The sequence below is a fragment of the Primulina eburnea genome, chromosome 11 (genome assembly GCF_022965805.1).
Source record: "Primulina eburnea isolate SZY01 chromosome 11, ASM2296580v1, whole genome shotgun sequence".
Lineage (NCBI taxonomy): Eukaryota > Viridiplantae > Streptophyta > Magnoliopsida > Lamiales > Gesneriaceae > Primulina > Primulina eburnea.
The window spans coordinates 23,952,341-23,970,202 of record NC_133111.1 but is presented as its reverse complement, the minus strand read 5'-3'; the positions used below and the strand labels follow the sequence as shown (position 1 = coordinate 23,970,202).

Sequence of the window (17,862 nt, the reverse complement as noted above, 5' to 3'; positions counted from 1 at the left end):
TTTCCCTTTTAATCTTGTAACTGTTGTATTGGGTAGATTGGCACTGAACCTGATCCAGGGAATGGAAGTTGGTAGAGATAAAGTTGAGGTATCACACATACAATTTGCGGACAATACATTGTTTTTTTATTAAGAGTGAGAGTCATATGCTCCTTTTGATGGAGATTCTGAACTCATTCTGCTGCATATCGGGATTAAAGATCAATTTGGAAAAAAGCACGTTGTTGGGAGTTAATTGTACAAAAACAGAAATGGAAGAATTACCTAGATAGATTGGGTGTGGCAAGGATGAGTGGTCTATTAAATATCTAGGGGTTCCATATGGTGGTAATTCTTTGAAAACTGTTTTTTAGGAACTTGTCGTGTCTAAGATGTCAAGTAGTTAACGAGTTGGAAGAAAACCTTTTTATCGGGGGAGGGGGGTTGATTAACTTTGATTCCTGCAGTTTAATGCCTTTTGACCCTTCCAATGTACTTCATGTCTCTTTTTAGGGTACCAAAAGGGATCGCGGAGGTTATGGAGAAGATCATGAGGGATTTTTTATGGGAAGGAGTAGATGGAGATTCCAATTGTCGTTCGGTCACGAGGGAAATGTTTGTTAATCGAGGGGGCTTGGGTATTGGGAAGACATGTATGAGAAATAAAGCACTTTTGGGGAAATGGTGGTGGAAATGCTCTGTCGAGAGGGAGGGAACAATTATTGACGAAGATTATTGTGAGTAAATATGAGATTGAAAAAATGGATGGGATGTACGTTTAGCAAGAAATGTTACATTCAGAAGTCTGAAAATTTATTTATTGAACTTACCCGTCTTTTCATCAATTAGTGAAGGCAGGTGCCAAAGGGGGAAATATTATTAGATTTTGGAAGGATAAGTGGTGGGGAGTGGGGACCCATCTTTATTTCAGATTTCTACCATTCAGAACAATCATATTATTCAATCCATTCAAGAAGAAGAAGCTTGTTCTTCTTTATCATCGGTGTTGCACTTCAGAAGGGATTACAGTGTCGAGGAAGTGATTGAGTTAAGTTCTTTAGATAATGTTAGGTTGGATGTGGACGGTGTAGATATCAAGGTTTGGGAGAGGGATTTTTCAGGGTATTTTTCTGTTAAATCTTTAAATGAATCTTTCTTCTCGATCAGTGGCTTTCCTGTATTCCTTTTCAATTTATTTGGAAAATACCGATCACTCATAGGGTTCAAGTATTAATATGTTGCAAAAGAGATGGCCTTCTGGTACACTTTGTCCGAATTGGTGTGTACTTTATCAGAAGGAGGAGGAGACTCAAGATCATATGCTTATGCATTGTCCATTCACGACTAGTTTTTGGTCCAAAGTTCTGGAGGAGTTGGGTTTGGTGTGGGTTGCTTCAAGATCAGCACGTGAGTTGTTTACTTAGATTTTGGTCGTGATATGGGCAAGAGAGACATTACTTTTTGGAGTGTTACAATCCATTGTATAAAAAACGGGATTATCGATGATATAGAAGAATCAGCGGAGTCAGATTCACGGCTTCAGTTTGGATTAGGAAGTATTCAAAATTTAAGAATTTTTCGACATCAAATCTAGTTAGAGACTGAGGTTTTATATGCTCTTGATGTAATAAGAGCTTCAAATTTCTCTGGCGTACCTGCGAATATCTTGTCCGCTCTTTGTAACTATTATATTTTATTATCCTAATATAATATCGTTTTATAGAAATAAGTAAAAAGCTAAGCCAAACTGAAACCCATGGTTTTTGGTTAAAGCTGAAGATTTTTCTTAATTTGTTTGACATTTTTGTTAAATAAAAATTGAAATAATAAAAGATTTCACAATTAATTAATTTAACATACTTTTGAAAATATAATGAGATAAAAAATTGATATACATGATATATATGTGGCACTTCTATGGTTGCCGATATCAAATATTTATATGTTTAAATTAAATTTTGTTTTTGTTTTTGACAGAACTCTCCCATGAGTTGTAGTTGCTAACCGATGGCAATATCGTATTACCAATAATCCATCATTTATAAGCGTGCGCACACACACACACACACATATAAGTTCCAATATTTTATCTCCAGAGACAACACACTTATATATGTGATAACATCATAAAATTAATCTGATTTTACCCGTATTATATGCATATATTTTGGTTTCGGTTTAGACCATAGAAATCTCAAAATGCAAACCACGTCACATTTTTCAGTTTCTTTAAAACCAAAACTCAATGTTGAGAAACCACCGGTTTTTGTTTTCTTTGGTTTCTGTAATTTGTTTTTGGATTTTGTTCTGCTGCTTATAATGTACACACCTAATGAATGTTTTTACTCTCAACATATTCGCTAACATTCTAATCTATAATGTTTTTTTTGCCTGAAATATCAATAAAATCTTCTTTACCAACAACAAAATTTCATTCATGTGACATCCTTTTCCACGAAACAAACCATGAAGATATCCTTCGCTGCCAGAAAATTAAGTTCAACTTCCATGGTGTTTTCATAACTATTTATTAGTGTTCCCTGACACTCACGATTTTCATCACCGTTGTCCTTTCTCCAAGTAACGTGCAATGGATTTTTATTCTTGCTTTGTTGAAAATTCTGACAACTTTACTGGAGATGAGGATACGATAAATGTGAAATGATTGTTCTATGGTTTTTCCTCAACCTTTCGATGACTACACCCTCTGATGTTGACACCCATGGATAGCCAGTTGCTGCGATAATAATTTCGCTGCACTTATTCCTTTTATAATTACAAGGTCTTCACATCTCAAGTCTATGTGTCTCTGTGTGTTTATCACTTTTTGAGCTCCAGGCGTTGACAGTATATTTTAATTCGTACACCTATGTTCCCATTTAAATTATTGAACTCAAAGTGTTATCCACTTAAATTATTTTTTGTTGCTTGTTCTGTTTGTGCGTAACAGGTAATGGTTTGCCATTGCAAACCACCTTCGGATGGGAGAATGGGTTGTGGAAATAAATGTTTAAACAGAATACTCAACATTGAGTGTGTTCAAGGAACTTGTCCGTGCGGTGAACTTTGTTCCAATCAACAGGTACATTAACTTCTGTTTGTTCACATATGTGTGGATCTTTTGTTGTTATTTATAAAGTGAATTCTCCATGTGCAATTGCTTGCAGTTTCAGAGACGCAAGTATGCGAAACTGAAGTGGTTCAGGTGTGGAAAGAAGGGGTACGGTCTTCAGGCACTTGATGACATTCCTGAAGGACAGTTCCTTATCGAATACGTTGGAGAGGTTAATACTGAATAGAACCTCTGTTTACTTGTTATCTGGGCAATTGATGTCAATTAATGTTACTCCAAGTCGACATTCTGTTTGTTAGAGAGAGCTAGTAGCCTAGTAGGTATACACACTGTGTGTGAGTATAAGGATTAAGTTTCCACAATTGATATCCCCAACCAAGAGATGCTGTGAGAAGAAGCGTTGATTCCAAACTTTTCATTGTTTGTGATTATATTTTTTGAAACATGAATGAAACTGCAGTTTTGATGCATCGGTATTTGGTTAATTTACAGGTACTAGATGTGCATGCTTATCAAGCAAGGCAAAGACAGTATGCTTCGAAGGGCCACAAACATTTTTACTTCATGACTTTGAATGGCAGCGAGGTTTACCATCAGCATTTGTTTTCTGTGAATTTGAAAAATCTTCCACATGTTCCAATGCTATAGTGCTCATTATTTTAGTATCAGGCCACTTCAGGATCTTCAGCAAATTCATTGATAACTTAATTGTTCGTGGATATTTAACTATTTGAGAAGCCAGTGATGATTTTGTCTCACTTTATTTCACCAATTGACTTGGCTTGATCAGTGACACATTGCTCATATGTTTCTTTCATTTGTGAATGAGGGGGCTTCATTTTAAGCTTTGTAACACAAAGTTTGGTGATTCTTTGTGCGTTGGATTTTATTAATCTTCTAAGGCAATCGTACGGAACCATTTACTAGCTTGATCAAAGCATTTTAGCTTGAATGCGAATGTAAATGAGCTGACTGTAATTTGGCTGCAGCTTATGTTTCTGGTGAAGTTTTTTCAGTTTTGTCTTCAATTACAAATAAACCATGATCGTATTACTAACTTTATTGTTCTTCTCCCGCCATTGATTGACTACGCTGTAAGTATGGTCAGAATTATGATCCCCACATATCCATCCACCTAGAACTGTCTGCAAATTTGGTTTTGGATCGAATGTCTGTAAGGAGGCTCACAAATTGGTTGGGTTGTCTGTGGACAATAGATTATACAGGCCAAAGGGGTTGAGGATGGTTGGAAATGGTATAAAAGGAACCAGCGCTTGTCTTTTACTTGTGTAGGTTGCGAGAGAAATTTGTTCAAGATGGACTGAATTATTTTGTTTAATGTCATCTACTGGTTTTAGGTTTTAATATGTTGTCTTGCAGTAAAGGACCACACTTTTCTGTTAAGTTGGCGTAGATGTATGTGGCTAATTTTATTATGTAACAACTAAATAAACTCTGGTCGAAATCTCTTCGTATTTGAAATTACTAAGGGAAATTTTCCACTGCGTTCCCATACTATTATCACCCAGCCCCCTTTTAGGGTGTCTAGTGTTTTCATTTTCTTTAGGCTGTTACCTTTGTTAGTTTATGTTTTATGTATACTTCTAAATTTCTAATACTGTCGATATATGCCTCTTTCAGGTGATTGATGCTTGTGCTAAAGGAAACTTGGGCCGGTTCATAAATCACAGCTGTGATCCTAACTGCCGTACTGAGAAGGTACTTTGTGGGAGCTAACCTTTCATGCAGTTGTAATTTTTAGAATGTGGGGAATAGAATTAAACGTGTGGAATTTTGCAGGACCTTTCATGCACCCTGTGGGGCATTTGATGTTCTACCTTCTTGGGCATGTGCCATTTGCCCTTGTTTAGCAAGCTGTCTTGTTATTGATTCAGTGCACTGAGTGCTTGTAATATTCACTCTGTGATGTTCTTATGCATTTTTGCTACATCAGTTTATGATGCTATTTTACGTGCTAATTTCAGATGTATCTGGGTTCAATTTTTTTGGCCCATCGTTTTCATTCATTTATTCACTTTTTCGGTTCTTTTCACAAATATATTTGATTACTCATGTTTATTTTTTTAAGAAGTTATGTCTCAAAATAAGTTTCGACCAACTTCATTGTCCTGCCTTTTTTCTGTGGAATATCTTCAGTTTTGTAATTTATGCGTACTTTTGGCATTCTTGATAGTGGATGGTGAATGGAGAAGTTTGTGTTGGACTCTTTGCTGTGAAGGATATTCAGAAGGTAATATCTGTTGCGATGAAACTGAGTTTCTTTGCTCTGTCTAGTCAAGTTTCATCCTTCTTTTGGGACAACTTATTACAGTATGTTGGGTTTTTTTGTGGGTTTTTGGGAGGTGATTCGTCTACTTCTTCTTTACCATCATGCTGGTTTTGAGTAGTATAGAAGTGCCTGATATAAAGGTGGTTAAATATTTTATTGTTTTCATCCTTGGTGTAGTACTTATTTATGCTAGTTGTTTCCTAGTGAACATGGTGTGTTCTTTGCGATTTTGCAATCCAGGGTGAAGAGGTCACATTTGATTACAACTATGTACGTGTATTTGGTGCTGCTGCGAAAAAATGTGTCTGTGGTTCACATAATTGTCGGGGCTATATTGGTGGTGATCCATCAAATTCTGAAGTAATTGTTCAAGGTGATTCTGATGATGAGTTTTCAGAACCTCTTATGATCTGTGAAGATAAAGAGCTGAATGATGATTGGAATGATATAATGTCAAATTCCTTAAATGAGAGAGGCTATGAAATTGCAAATGAATCCCGAGAAAAGATATATCAAATGAATAAGCTGGAATATGCTTCTGTGGAAAGCATTGAAGAAGCACACTCTTCTAAAGCTTTAACTCAAAATGTTGGTGGTGATATCTTTGCTTCTTCTCAAGGGTGCTTAACTGATGCTGTCAGGCAGTTGGACATGGACAAAGAAACTGGAGAGTTGTTGAATAGATCCTCGGCTGCTGCTTTTGAGTTTGAGGCTGAGGGCATTGTTTCCCCGAAGCCTTATTCTGTCGAGTTCATGAAACTTTCCTTTAAATCAGACGGCAGTATGAAGCCTTTAGGCCAGAATGAGCTTTCTTATGCGCAAAACAGAGTGGAAAATCCATCCTGTTCTGCTCATGGACCAGAGATAACGACTACTGGATTACATAGTAAATCACTGCCTAATGCGGTCAAATCTAAGAGCAAGTTGAAATATGCTGCTGTGGGAGGAAGAAAAGACCAAGGAAAGGCACATCCACTCACTAAGACTCATCATTCCTCAACTTCAACTAAAAAGGGGAATGTTAAATTTATTGTTGCGGGTGACAGAGGAACTCCAAATGTGGATAAGTCAAATGTTGCACCCCATAAATCTGATAATTTACCAGAACTTTTCCTGAATAGTCATTTTGAAACAGGTATACAATCATCTGCTTTATACTTCTTTTCATGGTAGTTATGGTTGGGGTTTTCTGCAATAACTCACCCAAATGCTTGCAGTTGAGGAGAAACTGAGTGAATTGCTTGATCCTGAAGGAGGAATAAGCAAGCGTAAAGTAAGTTCTTCATCCCGTGCTATAATTCTGTTTTTCTTTCTGAATCCCTCTATTTTGCAAAGAACAATTGATGTATTTTTTTCTAATTCCCAGTTTTCTATTTTTGTCAATTTTCAGTATTTGTAGAATTTTTGTGTAATCACTGACTTCATATATGCTTTTATTGGTTGGTGATATTATTATATTGATATAGTGCAACTGAACTTAATTCGTGCCTGTATATGGTTGTTTCTTGTCTTAATTTCTTCTATAATTTGATAGGATGCATCAAGAGGCTACTTGAAGCTTCTTTTTCTTACTGCTGCATCAGGGAATAATGGTCATGGTGAAGCTATACAGAGGTAATTTTCCGTAGTTTACATCCTCATCACTTTGTTATCCTGTTTGTTATTTCACCTTGTAAAAACATACTATTCACCGAGATTTCCTGAAGTTGATGTTCTTATTTTAAATTTTCAGCAATCGAGATCTTTCAATGATATTGGATGCACTTCTGAAGACGAAATCTCGGACTGTTCTGGTTGATGTAATTAACAAGAATGGTAGTTGTTCTGTTTGTTGTTCCTAGTATATATCTTGATGCTTTTCATTAGTGCGTTGAATTTATCCAGAGCAATGACTGTTGATGTATAGGTTTGCAGATGCTACACAACATTTTGAAGCAGTGTAGGAGGGAATTCCTCAAAACTCCGATTTTGCGCAAGCTTCTTAAGGTAAATTTGGTGGAACTGAGTAAACTTTTACTTCACTTCATGAATCATGACGAATCGTTAATTAACTTTGAAAAAGAGCCAAGGCAATCAATTTAATATCAACTTAGGCTTATTCAAATAGTTGATCATTTGAGTGTGACCATAATTAATTACCCAAAGAATTTGCTCCTTCTGATCTATTATTTTGGGTCAAATCTTGTTTAATCATAAACATGCAAGGAAACAAAACACATGATAATATTCTACGCATGAGATCATGCATGAAACTTGGACAAACGCACGAACAGACAGTATTTGAACATATACTGAAACGGAAAACTGCTCAAGTTCATGAACTTTAAAATGAGATTGCCAACAATTGATTTTATGTGTAGTTGTTGAAAATGTCATGTAAATAAATATATTCATAGGTCTGTCATGTTTAGGCTTTAAAATCCACATCTATATTGCAAAGTTGAAGGGACACAAGTTGGTGTTGGTTGTGTCGACTACATCAAGAATATGTTGGGAACTGACTTGAAATTCCACGTGTCTATATAAATACAAATAATCTTCCCATTTGATGCAGTAAACTGATATAGGAACTGGAAAATTGAATAATTAGCAATTGTTGAAATGGCTTTTCAAATTGATGAGATTTTGGATTCCAATGCGTGATTGAAGTATTGAAAATCTACTAATGCCAGCTGACAATGTCTACTCATGCTAAACACTTGGCAGAACTGAACACATTCTTTTTCGAGTACCTTTGAAGAAACTTATGCGAGTGAAAATGTAAAAAACTGGTCCAGAACAAATCAACAAACTCAAATGAGTTGAACGAAACTATAGTTTATAAAATTATTCTCCCAAATTTTGATGGCCATGTGGAAAATGCTGATAGTCTTTACAACTATAATTTATAGCAAATTGTTATTTCGATAAAATAGAGTTTTACAGTTTTCGATATTGTTGTTTGGATAGATACTTGAATATATGGCAACAAGGGAAATTCTTAAATTGGAACACATAACTGGAGGCCCACCTCGTCCAGGAGTGGAGAGGTCAGCATATTTTTTGACCTATTTTACTGATGTACTTAAATTTTATAATTCTCTTGCAGACTGTAGTTTTAGTATGTAAGATATTCATGTATTATTTGGGTATAAATGATTAATGCTCAGTTCATGTATTTGACAAAGAGAGGTGAACATGTTTACAGTACAAATTAATGCTCAACAACAAAATTAATGCTCAACCTTTGTTGTTGAGTACTTGCTGTTAAATTAGTGATGAATTATTGTAAAGCGCAATCGCTAGTATCTTGTTTATAGGCACACTTGTTGTCTCAATTACAAGAGTCGAGTCATTAACAATTTGATAGTGTTCCTTCTTGTTGTTGATCCAGCTACAGTATGCGCTGTGGCTTCAGAAAATGTGTTGGGCTTAAAGGAAGAATAGAAATTATATAAGATCCCAGGACCATGATGTGTCTGTTATGCCTCACTCGTCCAATAAAACAGTTGTGAATAGTTTGGAATTTTACATGTGAGTATGTGTTACGGACCTGTTATTGGTGGGCCTAGATCCAAACAGCCCAAGAGTTTTAAAGTCTTAGAAGAGTCTAGAAAGAGGGCAATAAATAAATGTGGGAGATGATGAATTATTATTCATTCAGTTATTTTTGATTGTGCATTGTAACTAACTGAGCTAAGAAACACAAAGTTTGTCTCTGTGATATTTTTTTACTGTTTGTTCATCATATCGATACCCGAGCTTAACAAGAGAATGAAGAACACGATAATGTAAAAGGTATGTATACTGATATGATGAAGTAACAATAAGAAAAATACCTGAGACAAGCTTGTATTGTCTAGCTCAGTTAGTTACTATGCACAATTAAAAATAAAAAAATAAATAATAACTCTCCTTCTTCCAACGTTTTTATTTATTGTTTTTTTTTCTGGAATCTTCTAAGCCTTTATTACTCTTGGGCTTTTTGGATATAACAGGTCTTTAACAATAGCACCGTCTTCAAAATTAGCCTTGTGGTTCAGCTCTAGTCCCAATGCATCATGCCCTTCCTCAATCACTAGGAACACGAATAGAGAACAATGCGCCCTATCAGCACGGCTGCCAAATGAACCACAACAGTATGCAATAACAATTGCCAAACTTTTGATATCTTTCTGCGTCTGTAACTTAAATATGGTAAAAGAGGACTGCGGGGCCATGATTCTGATAAAAGTAATTCCATCTTCCATGGTTGCTGCGAGATGATAGACGACTTCCCTAATTCTGGTTCGATTTCTTTGACATTCTTGACTTCATAGAAGTTACTTGCAAATCTGGTGACCATCAAACAAACAACAATACCACCGATTTCTCCCAAAATTAAAATTGAGGGAAAGCATAACAATCTGCCTCCAAAATCTTTAACCGTAACCCAGGTGACTAGCTTCGGAGGTTTATAAGGAAACATGGGGTAAACAGGTATGCTCAAAATTAGACCTTCGAATCTCGCAAATTGTCATGAGATACCAGGACAATTATTTCGTCAACAGATAACATCATGAAGTTGGAGGTAGTTCGAGTGATTTTACCCTGGTCCCTTCCATGGGCGTCACCTTGGCGCCGGAAATTTGTAGCTCTTTCAGCCCTACTTTCCTCTTCCCTATCCTCTCTGTCTTTGATCAGCCAGCTTCTTTTCAATTTCTTTAAGCCCTGAACACTTGTCTTCCCTTTTTTCAATTCCTTTTTGTGAGACCGCTGCTCTACTGTTATGCGTCCATCCTTTGGTTAAACGAGGACTCCATAGTGTGTTTCTCCCTTCCTGATTTGTGTGCCGTCTGGTGTATGGGTTTGCCTCGCTCAAATTTAAAGCAAACATGGATTGTGCCCAGCCTATACTGCAGCTATTAGGCCAGTAGGATACAAGCCCGTTCCAGTCTAGCACTCTAGCCCAATCTTAATATGGATATAATAGCACACGCCTTTCTTTAGGGTTACTCCTTCACCATCAAAACTCAATTCCTCCTCTTTACTTTAATCGGGCCATGATTTCTTACCCAAATCAAGGTTTCTTCTTTGGGCCAATCAATCACCAGACCCATGCATTGTTCTTGAGAGTCTAATCCCCAATAACTAAATTATTAAACATATTTCCTAATTTTTTTATCATTAATAAATATCTATTACTTTTTATTATGAGGCGCTATTTTAGAACCTTGCCTGAAGTCCATAATTTTGATCCACTGGGTTTTCTTCTTCGCCTGCTTTCTCTTCATTGCTTTCCCAATACCTAGTTATTTGCATCCCCGATTTCTCGCCTTATAACCCGCTCTTTCGTCATTTCGATCTTCATCGCTAGATCCAATAACTTAACTCCCTCAATGCCACTGACTTGACTGTTGCCTGCAACTAAGCGAGTCTTGTGCTTCCCCCATTCTTCCATTAATCAGTTGCCCAACTAATCTCTTGTGATTTGCTGTTAATCATGTTGACTTGCTGGCTTATACAAAGATCTGCTGTAAAGCTGATACCTTTCCTTTAATGCTATGTTGTATGATACGGTTACGGGTACCGTATCGAATACAATACATGTATGGCGATACAGAAAAATTTTGAAAATATAAGACACGATACGGCAAGGATACGACAATTATTAAAAAATATATAAATATTATTTATATTTTATAAATAATATTTATTTAGTATTAAAAATTGTAGAGATATACGTATTTATATAAATATATTGTAGAAGTCTATATACATATTTATGTAAATATGTACAATGTACAACTTCAGATGTAAATATATACAATGTAAAATTTCAGAACAGTGATTTAAAAAGAAAATGCAAAAAAAAATAATCTTTTTTTTCCGAAACGTATCAAAAAACGTGTCCCCGCCGTGTCCATGGCGTAATCAAGCCGTGTCTATTGCGTATCCGACTGGTCGAACATGCAAAAAGTCAACGACACCGATTTTGCCATATCCAACACGCGTATCCCTGTGTCGTAAACTTGTCCGATACTTTAAAAAACAAATTTTAGGAGTGTCCGTGCTACATAGCTTTCATGCCTCCACCCTATCTTCGAACTGTGCGGTTTCCATCAATACTCCTTGACTTTGGTGATCCATCAGGTCGGAACAGTTGTAACAACCACAAGTATCATTGTTTAACAACAAATTGAACAAAATAGAGAAGGAAATATGCTGAAATATGATGATATGTAATGGAAATAATGTTCGGGGAGGTAATCCTCTGTAAACGGGATATCACTCCCTTCCCTAGCAAAAGCTAGTCTCAACACTCCAAAAACAAAAGTTACAGAATGCCTAATCTACTATCTCCATTCACATTTTTATATGCTCCCCACTTTCTAGATACTTCTAAAACTTGTGACTCATGGGCTTGTTTTGGCTTTAATATTTGAGTTCGTGACAGCTTATTCTTTTTGGCATAGTTTTGTACACGTGATAGAATAAATATGTGATATATAATATAAGGATAAGTTAAGGATAAATAAGATGTAGGATATTATATTTAATGTTTGGTATGATTTTAATAAGAGTGATTAAATTTATATATTAGATTGTAATGACAAAATTAACCTTATCATAATAAATTTTATAATTTCAAAGTTGTTGCTTGAGTTCATATTTATTATCTGTTCATGTGCCGATAGTACTTGCATGATTTATTTATTTTTACCTAATTTTATATATTATATAATATGATAATTGAGCCCTTGATTCTGTGAGTCAAGTCAAATATCAATTTTTAAGGTTAATCGAGTTATACTAATAATTTTATTGAGATTTATAAAAATTATTTATATAATTATCTCGAATTCATTTATATAATTATCATGTTATATAATATATAAAAATAAATAAAATATTTATTTGATTTTAATTTCTACCTACTAGCACAGATTTATAAAAAATCATTTATAAATTGAGGGCAATTAAGTCATTTTTAGTGTATTTTATCATTAAATTAAAATTATCACACCTTCTATTAGGGATATTTTATCCTTCTAAAAAATTATTTATCAAGGGCCCATGATGAGCTTTTTAAAAAGGTACCAAACCTGGGATAATGACGATTATTTATCAATCCTTCTCTTATCCCATGTACCAAACTATGCCTTTGTTGATTGTGTTCACACTAAATTGGTGAGGTTTAAACTCAGGATGCTTGTGGAATGTAAACAGAATGAACTGAAGTCTCTACCGTGTTCTATTTTTTGTTCCGATATTCAAATATCAATAAATATAAATGTCACTTCCATTCAATAAACTGGCGGAGCCTTTTTAATACATCAATTTGAGAATTAGACCTACATTAGTTATATAGCGTTCGCTGTTCTTGGTAAATTAAGTAGTTTTCGGCTGGTGATGGTTAAAACTTTAGTGAGAACGAACACAGTTTTGCAAATTTATTCGTCTCATCTTGGAAAATCAATCAAGGGTAGAATTTTTCGCTCTGCAGCAGGAAGAAAAAAATGATGTTTTCGCTAAAATAATTGGTGTTGATGTAATCCTTATGTGGTTGTGTTGTAGTTCTCTAACGTGTTCCTTGTTCTGCATTTGCAGTTTTAAAGATTCAATATTAACACTGACAGAACATGCAGACAAACAGGTATAATGAATGAAATTTTTTTCCATTCTGTTGTCAATTTACTTGCTCGTGTCTGATGTCATCTTTTCCACACAAGTCTGGTGCTTGCTTGTATTGTTGCTGCCAACATGACGGTGATCAGTTTTTATTGCATTTGTGCATCTTGGTTGAAAACATTGCCATGTCCCAAGGACAACTAGCAAAAGGGAAACGGTGACAGATTATATTTTGTTGTTATTTTTAATTGTTTTCTCCCACCTGTGATTTTGTGATAATTCTGACGGTTATCTAGATTTGATGGCGTTTCTGCTTGTGAAAATTCTTGACAATATTATTGCTCGATTAATATTTACTACCCTTTATCTTCTGCCTATCTATAACAATTGTTATGTGTCTTCATATTATTATAACAATTGTTATGTGTCTTCATATTATTAAATTTATGTTTACTGTAGGCTGAGACTTTTTATTTTATTTTATTATAATGCAGTAAATCTAGTCCCTTTTTTTTGCCCTTAAAATTAATCCTTTGTTCTATGCGTTTGTGTTTTCTTTTCTTTTCTGGTTGTTGATTGAGGTAAAGAAAATAATCCCATGACCTACGAAAAAGAGCTTTATGTGTTGCATCGACCACCAGCCCCTTAATCCTTAACTTGCTTTTATGGCCATGCTTGGCTGATGATGGTACAACGTGTGATTGGCGGCAAAAGCTAAGCTATTTCCTTTTTTTTTAAATCAGAAAGCTAGGCTCTTTCTCTACTTGCATATAGTTGTCTTTCAATTGTTAATTTCATGTTTTGTGGTTTCCACCGTATTTGTGGACTATGGTGTGCTGCATCTGTCTGCATCCAGGAACTACCAAGCATCCATCAAGCAAGTGGATACCCTTCTAATTATCTGGGTGTTTGGATGGCTGTTTGAATATTATCCAACCGTAGATGTTTAGAAAATTGCACTCAGAGTGAGCGAGATGTTTAGAAAATTGCACTTAGAGTGAGCGCTTATTTTTTTATTCTGGCTGAAGTTTGATCTTTACTGCTCTCAGGTCCATCAAAGTGAGCGAGATGTTTAGAAAATTGCACTTAGAGTGAGCGCTTATTTTTTTATTCTGGCTGAAGTTTGATCTTTACTGCTCTCAGGTCCATCAAAGTGCACGAAGTTTCAGGGATAAATGGATTCCGAGATCTCTCAGAAAAAATAGCTGCACAGAACGAGACGATGCAAGGATGGAATATCCTTTGCCTTCAAGCAATGATAGGCTTTCTACGTCGCATGATCTTTGGAGCAATCAAGGCGGGAAACTGTCAGAAGCAACAAATTGTCGTATCGAGCAGCCTGTTGCTGCATCCTGTACAATTGATCTCTCTGTCCCAGAACCCATATCTGATTCAGTTAGCAGTGTAACTGACCGGACAAAAACGCGCAAGCGCAAGAGCCGATGGGACAATCCTGCGGATGAGCGACCGAATCCAAGTCTTAGGACCAACTTGGAATGTGATGGAAAGCTTAATACTGATGATGGTATCCCTCCTGGATTTTCTTCTCCCTGTAATGGTCCTATGGTTCCATCTGATCCATCTTCAACTCTCATTATTCGCCAAGAAAGAGAAGCATCCGTAAAGCAACCGTATGACATGGTATTAAGCGGTTCTCAGCAGAGATATAATGCATATATGTCGACCTCCTATGGAATTCCCTCTTCTGTTATGCATCAATTTGGGGTCTGCGCAGAAACTTCAGACGGTTGGACTATAGCTCCAGGTGTGCCTTTCCATCCGTTTCCTCCATTACCCCCATACCCTCGTAGCAATTTACACCCGCCATCATGTACTGCTGTATCTGCCACATTGAGTGAATCCGAGGGAAAAACAGGACAATATAGACTTAAGTATGCCCCTCCTCACTCTGATAAAAAACATTCAAAGACGCCCGACATTGACTCACCAGAAATGAACATTTCCTTTGCAAATGGGCGACCTGATTTCATGCAAGGAGGGAATTCTTATAACATGGGAAGGAAGTACTTCCGGCAGCAAAAGTGGAACAATTCGAAGGTCATTCCACCACCATGGATTCAAATGAGAAATGGCCGGTGATACGCAGGGAACTTTACCAGAAATAGTGCAATTTAGAGTTTAGGTTTAGGAATTGGAGCTCATTGGTGTAGGAATTCATGCATTTAATTGGAGGGTCAGTTAACTGGAGAAGAGAATTAAAAAACAAGCAGTTCAACGTATTTTATGAAAAAGTAGTGCCTTTTATTTGGAGCTTCTGCATTTTCTGATGCTCCTTTATCGAAACCATTCTTAAGTCACAGTTGTACTAATATTGAAATATTTGTTAATTCCATTGGTTATAATTTAATTTGTGGATATGGTGGTCTTCATCTGCCATTTATATTCTCTCTCCACTAGAGAAAATTCTAAGATTTTGTTGTATTTGATGTAAACTTCATCGGTTAAAATTTAAGTTGATTTTTGACTTGGAATTATTGGTCGAAAATTGTTCTTAGGTTTCTTATTTGGTTGTTTTTACATTTCAAAAATTATTGATAACATTAGGCATTAAAATTCTCTTTTACTAATTTTTCAAATTCTACTACAAAATTCAATAAATAGCAAACACGATGCTCCCTTGCCGTGTCTTTGGAATTTTTGATTTTTTCGTATCTTCTAATATAATGACTGACTAATTAAACTTTTCATTATTTTTCAGAACTACTTTAGTTGTATTATATTATAATATAACAGAGAATATTTTATTTCAAATCTTTATGATAATTTTTCCAACCAACATGATTTGCTATTTAACAATACTTTATGTGACGTCTACTAATTTTTAGAATTGTACTGGATATTTTTTTTAAAGCTCGTATTTTTTAAATAACATTTAAAAAATGATTGTAATTATTTGACAGTAAAAACAATGGAGTTTAAATTACCCAAACTCATCCCAAAAATCATACGTAAACATAAATGAGTAAAAATCTTTAAAACATCAACGTATGAAAATATTCATTTCCTCTCAATCTCATAAATCATAATGTGGAAAACATGTGGTCCTCGGGTCGTGTCGTCCACCAGGTCTGCTGACTCAGAGTCCATCACCTCCAGTCTCCTAATCATGAAGCTCACCTGCATCAAACACGCCTACTAAGTCTAAAGACTCAACACACCTGTACCAGGAATAACAAGTACATATACATAACACACAGCAGTGAAAAATATCATACTCAACATATCTTTCATGAACTTAAAAGCACAATGTAAACGTGTATTTTAAAATCATATCGTGTCAAAGCATGTCATCTCATGTCATCATATACTTATACGTGTCGTGTAAAATCATATCGTCTCAAAGCATGTCATCTCATGTCAACATATATGTATATATTTTCTTTTTAATTGAATTCAGTTCATTAGTCGTGACTTTCGTATCAGCTCTATCGATGGATCCATCTACGTATAACCACAGTACTGAGTGGCAGGGACACAGGCGATACTCTCACCCGTCAACTGAGCCTTGGCCTATCATATCATCATACCATGTCAATGGAAATACGATCGTCGGGCTCCCTCTGGGGCCTTCTCCCGTAAACGGGCTCCTTCTGGGGCCTTTTCCCTCACGATATCTCCAATCATATCATCATGTCATCGTGTTAGTCACAACTAAATCACTTCCTTCAAAACGTGTCATCATATTCATCACTTAATAAAATCATGCATATACATAATGTAACGCCCCGAAAATTTTAAAGTCTACGCAAACCACATGCATGCAATTATTAAATTCTCTTGTATTTTAATTAAATGTTTTAATTGCTTGAATTAATTATGTTGTGCATATTGGCATGTTTAAATTATATTTTCAACATGGTTGCATTAAAATGTATTTTTAAGGATTATTCGAGCTGCGATCGAGGAACGGAGCCCGATGGCGGAAAAATAGAAAATGTTTTTAATAAATAATTTTTTTTAATTATTTAAAGTATGGGTGATGCTTTTAAGTAATTTTTGAAAATATAGGGTTTTGAGGTGATTTTATACGCCGGGACGTAAATTTTATCGGTGTTGGTTTTTCAACTAAAATACGAGCTTTTTGGCAACCCGGCTAATAAATTCACAAACTTATTTAAGCAAAATTATTTTAAATATTTTTAATTAAATACTAATGGGTTAAGTGGGCTTAATTAAGTTGTTAATGGGCCTAAACTAGCAATTAGAATTTAATTAGGATTCTAAGCATTATTTAAAAGTTAAAACCCTACACCTTGCAAACAAGACACGGCCACACAATCTTAAATTCAGTAAACTCTCTCCCAAAAGCACAACACACACGGCACAAACTCACTGCAAGGTGGAAGGATTATTCGAAGGGGTTAAAGGAAAAGCTAGCCAAGTTTCTTCTCCGTTCTTCGTCGTCAACGGTTTTTCTAGCGTTTAAAACGCAAAGGCACGCCTAAATCTTCCTTTTCTCATCCATCATATCATATTATGATTTGAATTATTGTATGCATGAAAACATGAAATATTTTTCAGAAATTTTCGTAATATTACTTGCACCATTGAGGAAACATGTTATCTTGTTGAAAATCCTTAAAGTTTTTATGAAAAAGGGGGCTGCCATGAACTTAGGTTGGAACCAGTGGGTCTATACATGAGTTAAGGCCCTATATTACTCACCTTACTCACTAAAAACGAAATAAGAACCAGCAGAACAGGCAACACATCAGGGGAACCCGATTCTGCTGTCAAAAGGGTTTTACCACTGGGCATGGGTTCAGCTCGGACCAGGGCTTGGCTAAGAGTGTGTATGAGTCTGGGTGGAGTCCTAGCCACGCTAGGACTCGAACACCAGGGCTGGGAAGGAGTCCTTGCAAGCTAGGACTCCAACCCGTAAGATTTCAAGAGGAGCAGCGCAGGTTTG

The 17,862-nt window shown here is 35.7% G+C and overlaps 1 protein-coding gene across 1 annotated transcript in view; it reads left to right on the top strand.

Moving 5' to 3' along the window:
- LOC140804649 (histone-lysine N-methyltransferase ASHH2-like) overlaps window positions 1-15,343 on the top strand; it is a 42,022-nt gene extending 26,679 nt beyond the window's left edge. The window contains exons 6-18 of the mRNA XM_073160729.1: window positions 2,930-3,061; window positions 3,147-3,263; window positions 3,545-3,637; window positions 4,694-4,771; window positions 5,247-5,303; window positions 5,583-6,477; window positions 6,560-6,615; window positions 6,877-6,956; window positions 7,075-7,157; window positions 7,249-7,328; window positions 8,292-8,371; window positions 12,912-12,957; window positions 14,076-15,343. Of these exons, the coding sequence (XP_073016830.1) occupies window positions 2,930-3,061; window positions 3,147-3,263; window positions 3,545-3,637; window positions 4,694-4,771; window positions 5,247-5,303; window positions 5,583-6,477; window positions 6,560-6,615; window positions 6,877-6,956; window positions 7,075-7,157; window positions 7,249-7,328; window positions 8,292-8,371; window positions 12,912-12,957; window positions 14,076-15,032 (2,754 nt within the window). The 3' untranslated portion in view covers window positions 15,033-15,343. The remainder of the gene's footprint in view (window positions 1-2,929; window positions 3,062-3,146; window positions 3,264-3,544; window positions 3,638-4,693; window positions 4,772-5,246; window positions 5,304-5,582; window positions 6,478-6,559; window positions 6,616-6,876; window positions 6,957-7,074; window positions 7,158-7,248; window positions 7,329-8,291; window positions 8,372-12,911; window positions 12,958-14,075) is intronic.
- Window positions 15,344-17,862: the final 2,519 nt, after the last annotated feature.